General features: G+C 35.3%; 3 protein-coding genes across 4 annotated transcripts in view; all 3 read right to left on the bottom strand.

Annotated features, from left to right (window-relative positions):
• LOC113403710 (uncharacterized) overlaps positions 1-16,586 on the bottom strand; it is a 134,864-nt gene that overhangs the window by 17,982 nt on the left and 100,296 nt on the right. The gene's annotated exons all lie outside the window — the stretch shown is intronic.
• On the bottom strand, positions 1,908-8,868 carry LOC113403715 (uncharacterized). The gene is made up of 17 exons (XM_026644294.2): positions 8,771-8,868; positions 8,555-8,677; positions 8,345-8,475; positions 7,787-7,974; positions 7,401-7,523; positions 6,780-6,851; positions 6,451-6,564; positions 5,862-6,017; positions 5,522-5,716; positions 5,078-5,269; positions 4,812-4,929; positions 4,392-4,554; positions 3,935-4,095; positions 3,625-3,735; positions 3,418-3,515; positions 2,827-2,936; positions 1,908-2,151 (listed from the first exon to the last, which is right to left on the bottom strand). Exons 1-17 carry the CDS (start codon positions 8,866-8,868, stop codon positions 2,046-2,048), a joined length of 2,259 nt encoding a protein of 752 aa, XP_026500079.2. The 3' UTR covers positions 1,908-2,045.
• LOC113403711 (homeobox protein orthopedia-like) overlaps positions 12,460-16,586 on the bottom strand; it is a 32,225-nt gene continuing 28,098 nt past the window's right edge. For both annotated transcript variants that reach the window (XM_064218660.1, XM_064218661.1), the window contains exons 5-8: positions 14,641-14,806; positions 14,204-14,353; positions 13,712-13,831; positions 12,460-13,463 (exon numbers count right to left, since the gene is read on the bottom strand). In XM_064218660.1, coding sequence (XP_064074730.1) covers positions 13,324-13,463; positions 13,712-13,831; positions 14,204-14,353; positions 14,641-14,806 — 576 coding nt within the window. In that variant the 3' untranslated portion in view covers positions 12,460-13,323. The remainder of the gene's footprint in view (positions 13,464-13,711; positions 13,832-14,203; positions 14,354-14,640; positions 14,807-16,586) is intronic.

Genomic DNA, 16,586 nt, shown 5'->3' with positions numbered 1-16,586 from the left:
TACATTTCGTACTTTAATGACGTAAACAACTTGGTTAAAAACTGTCATATTTACCAGTATGCTGATGACACGTGTCTTATAGCAGCGGACACTGACGTAAATACAGCGCTCACAGAGTTACAAACAGATTTTACTTTACTAACAAAATGGTCTCATGACGCAGGCCTTGTATTAAACGTTAGTAAAACTAAACTTATGTATATCAGCTCCAGCCAAAACAGAAGCACTGTATCTCCAAAACTGATTGCTCATAGCCATACATGTTTGCATCTAAACAAACTAAAGACATGTAGATGTAACTCAGTCGAATTAGTTAATAAATATAAATACCTTGGACTTATAATTGATGATCGCTTTAAGTGGACAGAACACATAAACAACGTATGTGATAAACTACGTACAATGTTGGCAAAATTTTCTTTTATAAAAAATAATATCCCAATCAAAATAAGATTATTATTATATAAGTCACTTGCAGAGTCGATTATAGCATATGGTTTCAGTAGCTACGGAAGAACGTGTAAATCACACTTAGACGCAATTTACCACCTTCAAGTGCGACTATTACAAACCCTTGTACCGTGCAAAATTAAAAGTAAGTGCAAAAGTAATTATCATCAACTATTCTCTTATTGTGGAATCATGCCAATACATGATAAACTTAAACATACATTGCTGATACAAAACTACTTTAAACAAGACTTAAAAACATTGACTGATATCCCAATAAGAACACGAAATGTAACAAACTCGAAACTTATTGTCCCCCGGTGTAATAATACCTACGGTAGGCAGACCTTAGAATACCTTATACCAACATTATTGAACAGTCTGCCATATAATTTAAAACTGGAAATAAATGTAAAAAACATTAAGAAAAAACTCGATGTATATTTTGCAAATATAAAATAATTAATACAATACATGGAACACCTGTATACGCTATTCTAAGCGATGTTGTTCTGAGCAGGTTAATGAATAGTCACAGCGCCAATTCGCTTATCGCTGTTTTATGAAAAAAATAAACAACTAATTGTAACATTATTTATTTGCTATGTACCTGCTTTTTGTTTCTTTTATATTTTATTTTGTTATTATTGTATAGTTTTAAGTCTATAAGTGTTGACAACGAATACCGATGTACGGATAATTCCAATAGGGTTTTTGTTACATCGTTTTTAATACAGTACAATATAAATAAAATGTATATTCACTTAAAATAAAATAAATAAATAAATAAAAATTAGAGTCGCTGAGTTGCGAGAAAAACTGTGACACTCTGATACAGGCTGATGCAGGTAAGCACGAGTGAGCACTCGACACTGTTTTTGGAGTAAGTTGGGAGGGTGATGGCTCCCACCTCTCAGAGGAGTCATTCCCTTTTTATTCAAAATTGTTTGTAGGTCAATATATTAGTTACAATATAAAAATAAATAAGATTATTTTGCCATTAGATAATTGTAATTGTTATTAATTATTATTTATGTCAGAATCTTCATATGGATAATTGCATCATATCCATCGTATAAATATACCCTCCATTGTCGAGTTAATTTACTAGCGTTAGTTTACAAGTATTAGGGGTTATTTTGTATATATGTATGTATTAGTTGGTGAAAAGGAAAAGATGTGTTACCGTGAAGTAGAAACGATTTTATTTTATTATATCAAATATCAGACGATCATACAAAGTTTGTTAGGTCTATGAAAAAAGATTAAATATTATTATTTGAAAAATATGTTTGTTTGAAATGAGATTACATAATGACTCTATCAAATTTTATGTTACTTTTGCAAGTTGTTCTCAGGCCATAATATTATAGGAAGCTATAAAACTTTCAATAAGTGAGTATAATGCTTGTATATTTAATAAATACATTTTGAATTATGCAGACGAAGCTGCGGTCACACTCTAATTATAAAAAAATATAATTAACAAGATTAATATTGTTTTCTAAATAATTCACTTTAACAAGTAACAAAATGGATTAAAATTTAAATGGCTTTGCAAATACGAACTTGTTATGTTTAACTGATAAATCGATTTATGTACTATTCTTCACTTTACATAATTTGAAAGACTTCGAATTCCGCGGCGAAGAGAACTCGCTTCCCGACGGCGACGCGATGACGCTGGAGCCTGGGAGCAGTCTGGTGGGGAAGAAGAATGAATTAGTTTTTTTTATTTTATTTTTAATAACATAAGTAGGCGAACGAGCGCAAATGGGACACCAGGTGGTATACAGCTACCACCGCCTGAGGACATTGGCGAAGAAATATTAAACATTCCCTAATCGCCCATGCGCCATTAACATTGGGAACGAAGAAGTTATGTCCCTTGTGCTTGTAGTTTCACTGGCTTATTCACCCTTCAATCTGAAACACAACAATACTTAGTATTTGACGGTAGAATATCTGCCGGGTAGATAGTAACTCAGCTTGCATAATACCCTACTACTCAGTACAAAAGTAACTATTATTACTAAGAAATAAATAAATGAATTTTAACTGTAGATTCGAATTCAAACCCGGTCAAGCTGCAAGCAGCGCTGAATTTTCATGTGCATGGAGATAGCGAAAGACGTAACGGTCACAACAAGACAGCGTTGCGATAATATCTATATAATATATTTATACAGAAAAAAAAGCAGTTCTTTTGAAATCACAGCCAGAGACTTTTCATGTTAACTCTTTATGATTACGATGTCTGTAAATCTGTATGTATCTGTATCAGGTGGCTGAGGTAGAGTACACTTTCTTTATCGACGGTAAAATATTGAGCATCAAATTTCGTATTATTATTTTAATTAATCAGACACGTGTAACCTCATGACCCGTGAACATTCTTCTGCAAGATCTTCAAATGTCGGTAGCGGTTCTGGTTCGTAGTTTTTTAGCGCGAGGTACGGCGCGCCGGCGGTCACCGCTGATCGAATCTGTAAAATTACGATTTTATCTTACGTAGCTTTGTAGAATTACAAGTTTATATTTAGTATACGAGAGACCTGCAAGACCTGCAATTAATTTATACGGTAAAGGTCCAAAGTGTTCAAAAACCTGGCGAACACTTCAGTCAATCTCAATCTCTAATCAACTTCACAGGACATATAATATTGTGCAGATGCATTATTTATTCCCTCACTCTCATAATCTAATAGCACAGCCAAACCAACACGACCCGGAAGGAGTTCACACGCAGTTTTTGCTAATGATTTATTTATTTGTTTTTTTTTTTATTATGAAAAGCATTCAATACGTCGAAAGATAAAGATAATAGATCTTTTTTTTAACATTCCAGCTCCAAAGCCGTTACAATGGCGCGTATGTTTGACTTTACATTAATTACATAGATATTGTCATTTTAAATAACGCTGGTATTTAAATAAACATAATTATGAGCACGTCCTTGCTACTCACGGCTTCTTTATTTGCCTCCATTTCGTACAATTTCTTGTTCAAGTCATGTTTGAGACCTTGCATTAATACAAAGTCCTTTTCCAATATTCCTCTCAGTCCTGTAATATAATATTGTTTGATTTAGTAAAGAAGTCTCAAGAACATTCAAATTTATATCAGTTTAATTGCTGTGAATAGCTGTTTGTGTTTTATGACTGGTAAGGTTACCTGCTTTCTCTAAGAGCTCATCGAGATCTTGTGTTGATTGTTTAATCGCTACTGGTTTAAGGAGCTTCGGTGATGGTGGCGCAGGCTTGGCAGTCACCGGTACTATTGGCGCTGAAATAAATAAATAATTTATATGGCTACCATCTACTACTTAAGATTCAAAATAGCGTCAACTTTAGATTTATAAGCAGTTGTGTGGTAGGTGTAAGAATAAGTAGGGACTTAGAGGTACTTACCTACGCAGATAGGCTTGCTCACAGGTGTGATTCAAAGCGAGTGAATGACCAGACAGAGAAATGTAAATACTAACACATTAAATCAGCGGGTAGTTCCCAAAACGAAGGTCGTCTAGCTCTCAGTGTGTCTCCAGGTGGAGGCAGAGGAGACCCGTGGTTGTCTCGGAGAACGATGATACAGACGTAGTCACAACAGGTTATTAAGAGTTCGGAACGATTGAATCGGATATTTTCTCTAAAGCAGAAATATTACATTGAAATCAGATATTATGCCTTATTCCTTAAGAAATAATAATTATTGTTTACGACAGTAACAACACCTACATAAACGAGAACACTCAAAAATGTATCGTTACTTTATAATAATATTAAAAATAGAATGACTTTACTTTTGTGGTTATACACATATCATAAAATACACGTAACCATGAATCATCCGTCATAATTTGAATTATCCGACAAAACTAAACCTTTATCTATTCTTAACTAAGAAGACCTACATCATAAAAATGGGCTCGAATATGAACCTACGGATCTTGCTCCAGTCCCCTCTGATCCCAAGAAGCTTGAGCTGGTTCTGTCATTAATATCAATCCCCCCGTGGAACCTCGGTACACGCTCGAACCACGCCGTGAACTCGTCGCGTCTAAAATATCCTGAACATCTTCATCCATTTCTTCTCTTCGGGGAGGACCTAAATTAATCAAATATTACTATTTTATAAATACATATATAATAAATTAAACTCTGTGACACTAACTATAACATTACCTTTTGAATTATTTACTCGTAACGTATATGAATAAATACTAGTAAATTTTTACAAGAATTGATGTTTAACTGTAACCAAAACTCATGTTTCGGTGTTAGCATGAACATATAAACAAAACTTTGTTTTCCGAGCCAAAGTCAGACAAATAATAATGTGTGTGTTAAGAGGATGTCACTGACCAGGATGTATTGAGTAGGTTCCGAACTCCACCCTCTTGCCCAACACTCCAAGAAAAGGGAACTTGATTTTGACGGTTTGAAGTAGGCACTCTTCATACAAATCCCAAATATGTAAATACTATAATTAAAAAGCTTTATATAAAACTATTTATTTTGTTATCGTGTTACTAAACAACAATTTTCATCCTGGATTTTCAGGCTACATAAGTTAAAACTCGAAGCAACTTATACCATTTAAATTATAAAATATGCTAATAAACACTCACACAATTACTGCAATAAGCAACGATAATTTCTAAAGCGACGACGACGGCGACATCAAGTACAGCTGGTGATCCAGGAATAGAAAGAGACGCGAATGGCGAGCTCTGAGGACTCTCCCACAAACGAACAATACCGTCCGGACTTCCTGTCACCAACATGTGCAGCGACGGCACCATATGGAAGCAGGAGACGCCCTAAAGCAAAAGACATCTTAATATTTTATATGAGGTCAAATTTCTTAAAATTAATTAGAGAATACACATTATATACTTTATACATGATATAGGTGCTAAATGTTGAAATCCTTAATATTATGTTGTAAGTCAGTTTTTTTTGGCAGAAAAATATTTAAAATATATATAAATTTTCGTGACTAAAGCATGTTGTCTTTTAGTTTTAACCAGTGTTCATTGAAGATTGTTAAAAAATATTTCAATAGAACTCACTCTTTGCACTTTAAACACATAATCTGCTAGTTTTCCGAGAGCATGTCTCGAACGAACGCTGACTGACGTGTCGTGCGAGCAGGACAGTACGATATCGCCATCTCTCGCGTGTCTCACGCGTCTAACAGAGCGTGAATGGACTTTCCGCCAATTTGTGATGCTGCAGTAGGATGTATGGGGAGCATTGAAGAGCTCCTGCAAATGTGTATGTCACTAAGAGTAGATAACTATAAAATTGGTATCAATCAAAGAAGTATAAGTGAAAAAAGGTTTTAAGCGGAATATTAGTTAAAGTGTTCTTTACTTGGTATATATAATGTCATAATAAATATAAACTTACCATCCAATAGTAGTAATTAATATTATCTGGCAACTTCATAAAAAGAAGTGAAACACGAGGCTGTAGGAACCGGACTTTTGTGAGATCGCCTCTCTCCGTGCCGAAGATCAGCTCGGACTCGTTACCGGCATTCATGGTTGGGTTGTATGTCAGGCACTGAAGCAATTTGATAATATAAATGAAAGTATTAGAACTGATATAGGCATATATAAGGCTAAATATAATAAATATATGGCCTGTTGAACGTTTATAATTAATCTTTATTATATAAATAGTACCACCATTTATGAAGATGATTATCTCATACAGTTACACCATTGATGTAGTTGTATGAGATGTTCTATGAGCATAGACATTGTTATTACACTCAGCTCTTTTGCTGTTCCTTTTATTTCATCAGATGGTCAGCGTGTAGAGAAATTGCATAAATTAGTTTTGCTATGAATAACTACTCATATACCAGTTCCATCCCAATAAAAAGTCTACGTCAAATCTCTCAAGATCTGCTCTGAACAATATCCATGAGTCACCAGATTTTACTATTTCCCTAAAACATCTAAACTAAGACCTGTTGAAGATTATAGCTCACTGTGGGTATGTTCGGTAATCCAGTGATACAGTAGAGTGGCGTATGCGTCAGAGTGGTCACATCGTATATAGCCAAGCTGCGATCAGATGCTGACAGTAACAGACACTGTACGTCCTAGAAAAGAGATAATTTCAAAATATGATAAGAAATTCAGTTTTCTATTAAGCATTTCTTTTAACTTTTGGGTAGGCTATTGTTGTTCTGTTGTTTGTCTACGTTAACTCAATATTTACACGTCCTTGAAATGTCTCTTTAATAACAAATGAATCTGGACTTGTATTTGTCACAATTATTTTGGACAAAACACATAATAGGTATTATTTACATACACTCAAATAAACAGCGTCTGTGATCCAAGAATTCTTGACTCGACGATGAATTCCTGTTCGGTGATAAAATACCTGAAAAAATTATAATATCTACATAATGGCTTCATAATTAAAACTTTAACCTCACATTATCATCAGAACCAATACGAATTCTACCGCTTAACAGCAATACCAAGTAATGTTGTGTTCCGGTCTGAAGGGTGAGGGAGGCAGTGTAGCAAAAGGCACAATGGACATATCAATTTAAGAAATTAACCATACATCTTATCAACGCTAATATTTGGGCGATCGAGACAACTTACCATCAAGTGGCCGTTAAAGGTCCACAATTTGTAAACCATGGGATTTAAGATGTTATGTCTCGCACCTGTAATTCCAATGGTTGACTCAATCTTCAAACGATACAAAGAAATACAGCTGTATTTAAAATAAATAAATAAAAATAAAATAGCCTTTATTGCCGCTTCTTTTTACAATAAATTGATACATGCCTACTTGCTAAAAACTAAATATACTTTCTAATTCTAATTTGTATTACAGCTATATTTAGCAGTATATAAATATATTTAACTAATTAGTAGATGGTTCCTGAGTAAATAAATGCAATACAATATATTTTACTTCGTAAGAGCTTAGAAGCTGCAGTTCTCCGCTGTACACTCCCACGCGACCGCCCCTCGTCACCGCCGCGTAGCAGAAAGAGTGCTCTCTCTCTATATTTACGAGTTTTATTATCGTTTCCCTCTGAAATAAACAACTTCTTCTCCGTTTTCATATAAAATAAACTAGTTTCAATAGGAGTATCTGACAACTTTACATATCTTGTAAAATGGTGATTCAGAACTGATTGAGATACACTAGCTTTCTTAAATAAAATATATGTTTTGAGTTTGTTGCAAATAAATAGCAAGGGCGAATACGAGAATGCACATTAAAAGCTTTGGGAATCCTTTAAAATGAGATTTAATAACATGAAATCGTTTTTCAAATCTTTCTTCCAGGATTACCTTACAGTGTTCCAGCTTCATCATCCCTCCAATCCTGACGGGGCTCCATCTCTCACATCTGGAGGTCGTACTCCTAGCACCTGCTGCTACCAGTTTCGCTACTACCTGCTTCCACCACACTCGCCCGCTACCAAACGCGTCTAATACTTGGAAAAGCTGGTGCGCATGGGTTGTGTACTTGTGATGACCTGAGTGTTTACAATATTTAAGAACAAATAATACGAAGTATACAATGGATTATACAACCTATATACAACCTTACAGTACGTACAACGAATAATACATTTTACTCGGGGGTAGGTCTTTATGCAAGCCCATCTGGGTAGGTACCACCCACTCATCAGATATTCTATCGCCAATCAGCAATACTTAGTATTTACCAGTGTAACTACAGGCAAGTGGGACATAACATCTTAGCTCCCGAGGTTTGTGGCGCATTTGCGATGTAAGGAATGTTTAATATTTCTTAGAGCTAACGTCTATAAGCAGTGGTGACCACTTACCATCAGGTGGCCCATTTCTCCGTCCGCCTAGTTAAATTATAAAAAAAAATGTTACCAAAAATGTTTTCCAAGGCTGCCACAAAGCTCGTCTCGTCCAGGTACAGGGTGTTGGGTTGCCTCGTCACCGGCGTCGCAAATTCTATGCCTTCCTCTGCCGCGGCGGCTCGCATCACCTCCTCTACTCGGCTGCAATTATCAATAACTCCCTGTGACCACCGCACTGCAGGCTAAAGACTCCTCGGGCGACGAAAGATTTAAATACTACCGTTCGATATCTCTCGCTGCGTTTCTCTCTTTAGCTTTTTTAAAGCTACGCCTGAGTTTGCTGAGCACGGCCGGCGTGAGTTTCTTCAAAAGTTCCCTGGATAAGGAATCCTCGTCTTCATCACTATAAATATTAATATTATAAATATTATTCATAGAATTTAACCTTAATTTTAATAAGATGACTAAGAATTCGAATACATCACAATCTACTCACCAGGAGAGGCTTTCATTCGAGTCACTCCTCACTGAGTAACTCTTCTCAAATATTTCAGAGCACTCGTCATTTAATGATTTTTGCGACTTTATGGACATTATGAAAACGACACAATGCACATCAGAACGAATACTCGGCTCGTTAACGCGGTGCGTTGTTTTGTCAATAACTACTTGCAATGAAATATGCGCAACAGTTGGTTCTTCCCAAGATACCTCATACCGTAGTGGTGCTAGCTATAAATTCTCAAACTAAGTAATTAAAATATAATAACAAATAACATTATGTTTTAAGAAATAATAAAGTAATATAAAGGTAAATGAATTTATTTTTACCTAACAGAGACATCTAGCGGTACATACATAAACTTATATAGTAATCAACCAACATTTACATGCACATGAATTAACATTATTTCAATTCCAATTTTATTCTTTACATTAATTTAAAATTAATTTCATAATTCTATTCTTGTTTTATTAATTTATAATGGATTCTTACTTAGTGTTTGCTCAGTGGCGCCATCGAGTGATAAAGTTATAAACGAAGTAGGAAATGTTAACGTTCAACTTCGACTCTTCCATAAGAGATGTCGCTACGGACCATATTATTACTGACATTGAAATAGTAAGTACTAACAACAAAATATATTTTCTATTTTATCTCTAACATAATATAGCCTGTATTATCTTAATTATAGTCAAGACGTTTTAAAACTGTCAGTATTTCTTTATTGAAGTAACAACCCTTTATTTGCTGGTCGCAAGTACCTAATAGAAGGATCGGAAGGGCCTGATGGCTCTTAAATAATTATGACCAGAAATATTGTTAAACGCTTTAAGCTCGAAAGTGGCAGGAATTTTCAAAGCCTTATGGTCCGATATTTTTAAAATTTTAACAATTTCATTTCTCTCTAAGTATGTATAAACCATTTTACATATGAGCCCCCCGGTCGGTAGAGTCGCGGTTTGAGCCTGACCGGCAAACTCGGTCTCGACAATTAAAACTGTCCGACACTGCCTAAAATTGAAGCGGACGCTGAGGGCCAAGGATAAAATAATCCTATGAAAATTCAGTGGTGCTTGCACGAGTTTGAATCTGCACCACCTCGAGTTATAGTAAGGTTACCTCGCCTGTGATGTATATATTAAAGGGAGTTTATTTACTTGTCAATTTCGCATACAGGGGTACTGAAAAGGAAATAAGGTACGAACCCCCTCACACGAGGGCAGACTTTCAAGGTTAATGAATGAAAACACAAAGTCTAAACATTGTCTATCGTATGTATGTATTAATACTTAGGGCGAACATACCGCACACTAGACACAGCTATGTATACACTTACTCGTAACAGCACTCTGCTGTCGCGTCAACACAAGTTTGCTCGACCAATAAAAAATACTTCACAAAATATTTGAAGCCCAAAATTTACTTTTATTAATCCAATAAGATACTATGTTTTAATTATTTCATTTATTTAAAACGACATTTTTAATTTAAAATGGTAATTGTACTAAAATCGAGCAAACTTTCAGACATACTTATTTAATATTAATATACATAAAATATATTTTATTTACGCACACTCAGTCCTTTACTTACACAAAATAAATAAGACTTTACATAAAGGATAACGTACGCAATACATCGAAGGTTAACAGATTACATTTGTATAATAATCCATTTGTTTATGAAAATGTTTGTTTGTAATGCTCCAAATTGAACATTTGAAATAAAAAACAACTAACATGAGAAATAAAAGATACCTAAGTAAAGGCGTTGAGCACATTTATGCTCATTAATATGAAAAAACAATTATATCTCAAATCATTTATAATTTTAAAAAATGATCAAAAACAAAGATTAAATCTAAACAAATCATTTTTATTTACAACATTATTGTATATTTAACGGCGCAATAATCCTTACAGATTCTACACAAATATGTTACGACTGATAGTGAGTTCAATTCGATCGTAGTCGACCAACTTATAATTATGTTTAATTGAAAATACAGAAATCGATATTAACAATCTGAAAAGACTCTCAATAAAGACCCGGAAAAATTAAACCAATGAAAGTATGAACTCTTTAAATTTTTACTAATTTAAATCAAATTCAATTATGTATCAAAAAACAAGCGAGCGAGTGTTTTTTTAATATGTGTTTTGTGTTGTGTTCGGACTTCGGACGCAGTTTTAATGTCCGCGATGTAGTCAATACGTAGTTTATGTATTGTTCGGCGCTTCCCGCCATGTTTGTTACGAATGTCTTATTTAAGAGTGAGTGTGACCACTTTGCTCTTGATTATTCATCCTAAATCAAAAACGTGAAATAATAACAGTAGAAAAAACAATCACATTATTTTAGTCAACTTTATTTAGTATCGAAATGCTTTGTGTTATTAAAATAAAAACTAAATATTTATTTATACTTATTATACACAAACTTATTGAGATTCGTTTTAATTTTTTTATTTTGTTGAGCAACAAGTATTGATCAATTAAAATCGAAGGTATTGAACTCGCCATGAGCCGAGCAAGTGTAATGGTATCTTTTATATAAACCGGATTGTATTGCATTTCAAATAAAATATATCTAATATGATTATGACAAGTTTTAAATGAATATCTTCGCATATACAATATTACATTCGAACTATTTTATTCATTTATAAATGACATCTATATAATAATAATAAAGAGTAATTTTCTTTCGTGTATTTGTGAAGTATAGTTTTAGAACTTGCGATATTAAGCTCTGGTTCAAAAGAAATGGAGCCAATTTAAACCATTCTCAAAGCCGCAACGATTATGAAAAATATTTAAAAATAATATGCGTTGTATTCAAAATTAATATATCTTTAATCAGACAATAAACCAAGATGCCATTTTTGGTTTCAATTTTACAAATTAAACAACTACTAATCGGGTTCCGAAGTGGAAAATAAAACTATGTTTAAAAAAAATTAATACTATAACTACTTACAATATATTATACAAAATAACGGACGGCTATTTATATTAAATTTCAAATAAAATAAATAAATATATGTTTAATATGACAACACTTCGGAACGCTTAAATGAATAGGAACTTTCAACCACTTTGTCTAATTAAAAAAAGTTAGTGGCCGCGAATTCCAAGTACCCAGAAACGATAACGGTTACTCTACTTAATGTAAATATATATACTCGATACGTATACATACTCGAGGATTCCACGTTCTCTACATACACATTTGATATTCGAGACACCCGGTTCCGGTTTGTACATTTTCTTGTAAACTTACTTGAATATTAAATACGTTTATCAGTTGAAAATAATTAGACCCGACTAAGAAATCATATTCGAAGTGAATTAAAATTAACGCAATTTTCATTTTGTTGATTGTATTATGATAGTAATATCCGCAAAAAATATGATTGTCGATTGTCAAAATATAGTAAGCGACTTTGGAGCCATACGGAAACATACTCGTATGAACATAAACATACTACTAAAATCATAGCTCTGCATTTTGCTTCGCCGTAGTCGGGTACAAACGTCTAAGGATTTTTTTTTTGTGATAATATTTTTACACTAACGCTTTAGTAATATGTATCATTACTAAATTGATATACAAACATTATTTGAGTCTGTGCTATTGGAATATATAATGTTAAATATTGAATAATGATTAAGTATTCAATAAAAATCAATATTAAGTACTGAGAACTGCCGAAACTGTAACTGTTATCAAAAGACTTCAAACGTGTACTGTTGACGATTTAATCTATTACAATAAAATATTATTCTAAATGTTTGATTCTGGAATGTCTTACGCTACAACCTCGTACGACGCGTGCAGTCACGCGTCAAGTAACTGCTTATTTTATCTAATACTTTATTATCGTTACTTAAGTAATAAATAGCTTATTGAATCTACAACTATTATATATTATATTATATTATATTTATTATTGTTCAAACGCGTATACATGTATTTTCAAATATAGCTCACATGTTACACTATCATTAATAAAGTATTATTAGATAAACGTCATCGCGGAAGTTACGACCTCTGTTATTTTAAGAACCTGACTTGACTTCTTCCGAAGACAATTAGTTCCTATAGTGTAATGTATATTCAATATTTTGTATGTAAATTTATTTTTTACAAGGACAAGTCACGCTTGTTGTGTGGAAATGTGGCGCTTGGCTGTCGCTTGGATTGTTGCAGTAATTGTTTCATTTCAAAGGACATAGTGAGATACATTTTTGCCATCACAATTTCATTTCAAATCATATACATATCAAGTTATCGTATAAATGTGTGCATTTAAAAAGACAGCAAAACAAACCGAAGGCTATCAATTTACAATTGGTTGCGGCATTTTAAATGCTCGCATATACAGAGCCTGTTGTCTAATTCGAATTGGAATTATAGAGTGATAAGCGCTACGCAGCGCCTTCGGTGGTGAGATGGTTGGCTGTAGCTAAAGGTACCGTTAGCATCGTACGTGCATGCGTGCGCTACGGATGGTAGGCGGGATGCGGTTGCCTGGCAGGCGGTCAGTAGACGGGGCTGTGCGCGTCGTAGTTGAGCTGCAGATAGGGAGGGATGGCCGCGGACAGCTCCGAGGCGCGGCGACGCAGCGCTGCGATACTGTGGCCGCGCCACACCTCCTCCTCGCCGGTCTCGCCGCCTCCGCCTGCCCGTTACACACAGTTACGTCACCATACAGTCTGGTGTAGCTTAGTAATCATTTTGGTGATGGTTAGTAATCGATTCGTGGTTTCTTTGAAAGCATTTCTAAAATTAGTGGCCATTCATGTTACGTCATTATATATACTTGGTTATATGTAAATTGTAATAAAACAAATCGAGCAATTGAATATATCAACTTTGTTGCAACTACAGGATCTGTGCGATGTGCCTGTGCTGGTCCGAGCGACTCACCCGAGGTCGTCGGCGAGGCGTTGTTGTTGGCGCAGTGCGACATGTGCGGCGGCGTGGGCGAGCCCTCCAGTCCGGACTGTTGTCCGCTAATGTTGTTGCAGTAGGACATCATTGTGTCGCCTTTCGAGAGAGAAAAATAAGATAATCTGCGACTCTTATTAGAAATATAAAATAAGTTTAGATGACATTAGTTTTAATTATATTATCAGTAGGGACGATTATTATCTAAGATAAATATGTAATATTACCGTAAGCACGGGTTTTAAATCTGGTGTAAAGAATGTGTGCACCAGAATCTGAGTTAAAAATAATTGGCGCTAGATATGTATTTATTAAAACAGACTCTATTCGTGTGGCTCCTGCGAGCAGTATGGACCTTGGGGACGCAAAACAACTGGTACGTATTTCTGTTGTATCGTTAAACATTAGCAAAATGTTTACCAACTTCCTAATTATATATCAGTGGTCCGTTGTGAGTGAGTAGGTACTTACCGAGCGAGTTAAGCGGGTAGTGAGACTGATACGGCTGCGAGCCGACGGAACTGATCGGTAATGAAGGGTTGAGGTCCGCGGCGAGCTGCGGCAGCGCGCCCGCGCCGAACCCCCCCATCGATACACCGCCCTGGGACAGCTGGCCGAGACCTAGACAAAAAACATCTACCACTAAAACTAGAGTATTAAAAAACCAGAAGCTTAAAACTGAACTTATAAGGCCGACTGCTAAACATAGGTATACACATGGATACATATTACGTACATGCACCTCTGGTGTATTTAACCTGCCTGCCCTATAGTACTAGCGCAACTTTTATTTACTTTCGTTGAGTGAATATGAGAACAAAACAACCTTAAGTGCTTTACATAATTTTATTCGCTTAATTAAATACCAGAAGAGCTGTGATGTCACGAAGATAAAGAACCTGACCAACCTGCAGGCATAGACCAAGGCCTGTCAGCGAAAACGCCTGGACTACACACGTCTCCGGTGCCGAAGGGTGGGAGACCGTGGGATGGAAGGAGAGCTCCGGGAGATCTGAACACGTTGGTGCTCTTCTTGCGTTTCTTCCACTTAGCGCGACGATTTTGGAACCAAACCTGAAGCAAAGCACAATATAGTTTAATTTTTGGCAAAGTGATGCGATTGTACAAATTTATTCACGTAGTGGAATACGATGGGAAATTAGACAAACAAAGAAATTGAGATAAAATGAAAAGAAAGATTTATGATATAAGTATACGTATGGTTTTGTTAGAGTTGAAACACTCTTAACGACTTTTACTTGGTGATAGGGCTTTGTGCAAGCATCTGGGTAGGTACCACCCACTCATCATATGTTCTACCGCCAAACAACAGTACTCTGTATTGTTGTATTTGAGTATGTATGTCCATATGTATGATTGTTACTCATTGGACAACATCACATACATAACTCTGATCCCAATGTACGTAGCTAAAGCACTTGTGTTATGGAATATCAGAAGTAATGACGGTACCACAAACACCCAGAACCAAGACAACATAGAATTCTAATGAACTTTTTCTACATCGACTCGGCCGGGAATTGAACCCTAGGCCCTCGGAGTGGCGTACCCACGAAAACCGGCGTACACACTACTCGACCACGGAGGTCGTATTCAATTCATAGTTATGTATAAATTATAGTAAATATCAATAATTTATAATATTGAGAGGATATTAATTTATTTAATATATCACAAATTTTATGTAATTAGAGCCGAGTGAAGGTCTTTCGAAAGGATCTCTATGTTATCGTGAATAAACATAATATTTTTGCAAACATACTGTGAAGCGACTTCAAGTATCTGTAATACTTTATTAAAAACATCCCGAATGGAATCTTGGAGCTCACGATTATAATTACCTAAAAACATATCAAAAAAGATTACCTATTCCGCAAACTAAGCTGAAGGCACCCTCGGTACTGTGAGAAATAAAAAGTTCAGATAGTACTGGCGCATATATTTCGATTATATAGTCGATTAATAGATATACGTACTTTGTTTAAAGTTTTCCCGGATCGACTTCGGAGAGCAAAGGAATAAATGTAACTCAAATGAAGCCATTTCAGGTATACATATTTACACCTCAATACAGATGTTAAACCGATGTGGTGCAATAATAATTAGTATTGGTGGCTGGTACTCGCATGTACAGGCAGGGCGGACAGCTCATGCCGGGTTTTGCGAGTGATATTTCAAGATGTTCATTCCTTACTCATATACATGGTAATAGAACATGATAAATGATAAATGTGTAAAACATGATAATAGAATTAAAAATAAAAATCTGATAAAACACATATTATTCTTCGCATCAGTGTTGCAAGTTATAATCGTTTTTTAATAACACGGGGCACCGCTTCCTCGAGCAACCATACATCAACCTCGAGGGGTCCGGCTCGTGCGATGTCGGCGGAGCCGCAATAAATATCAATACACAGTTCGGGGTCGAGATAACAAATGATCTGCGATTTGCGATAATCTTCGAGATTCGGGAGTGATTTGAGCGATCTCGCGTTGATTAATGTACGGAGAATGGGCTGAGTTGATCTGGTCTCATTGGTTCTCTACTTTCTTGAGCAGTTTTCGATGTATATTATTGATACGAATAAATATTTCAGTATATGCACCAGTAGGTACTTAATTAAATTTTTCATGGTTCGTAGTTTTCATGATTGGTGGCCTATCGGTGATATAAGGAATGGTCAATATTTCGTACGGCGTCAATGTTTTTAGGTGGTGACGACTTACCATCTGACGGTCACCTGATCTGATTTGCTCGTCCGCCAAACTATATCATAAAATCAAATTTGCTATACGGTAGACTAGTATAGTATTATAGATTCCTAAAATG

Source organism: Vanessa tameamea, chromosome 23 (genome assembly GCF_037043105.1).
Source record: "Vanessa tameamea isolate UH-Manoa-2023 chromosome 23, ilVanTame1 primary haplotype, whole genome shotgun sequence".
In the NCBI taxonomy this organism is placed as follows: domain Eukaryota; kingdom Metazoa; phylum Arthropoda; class Insecta; order Lepidoptera; family Nymphalidae; genus Vanessa; species Vanessa tameamea.
The sequence above is the reverse complement of the archived record's forward strand: the minus strand, read 5'-3'. Positions and strand labels throughout refer to the sequence as shown.

Excerpts from the sequence above, each read along its gene's own strand:
- LOC113403715 (XM_026644294.2), bottom strand. The coding sequence starts at position 8,868 with ATGTCCATAAAGTCGCAAAAATCATTAAATGACGAGTGCTCTGAAATA. Across the intron at positions 5,270-5,521 it reads ATGTGTTTAAAGTGCAAAGA|GGCGTCTCCTGCTTCCATAT; the intron begins GTGAGTTCTATT and ends CTTTTGCTTTAG. Across the intron at positions 3,736-3,934 it reads ACTACCCGCTGATTTAATGT|CGCCAATAGTACCGGTGACT; the intron begins GTTAGTATTTAC and ends TATTTATTTCAG.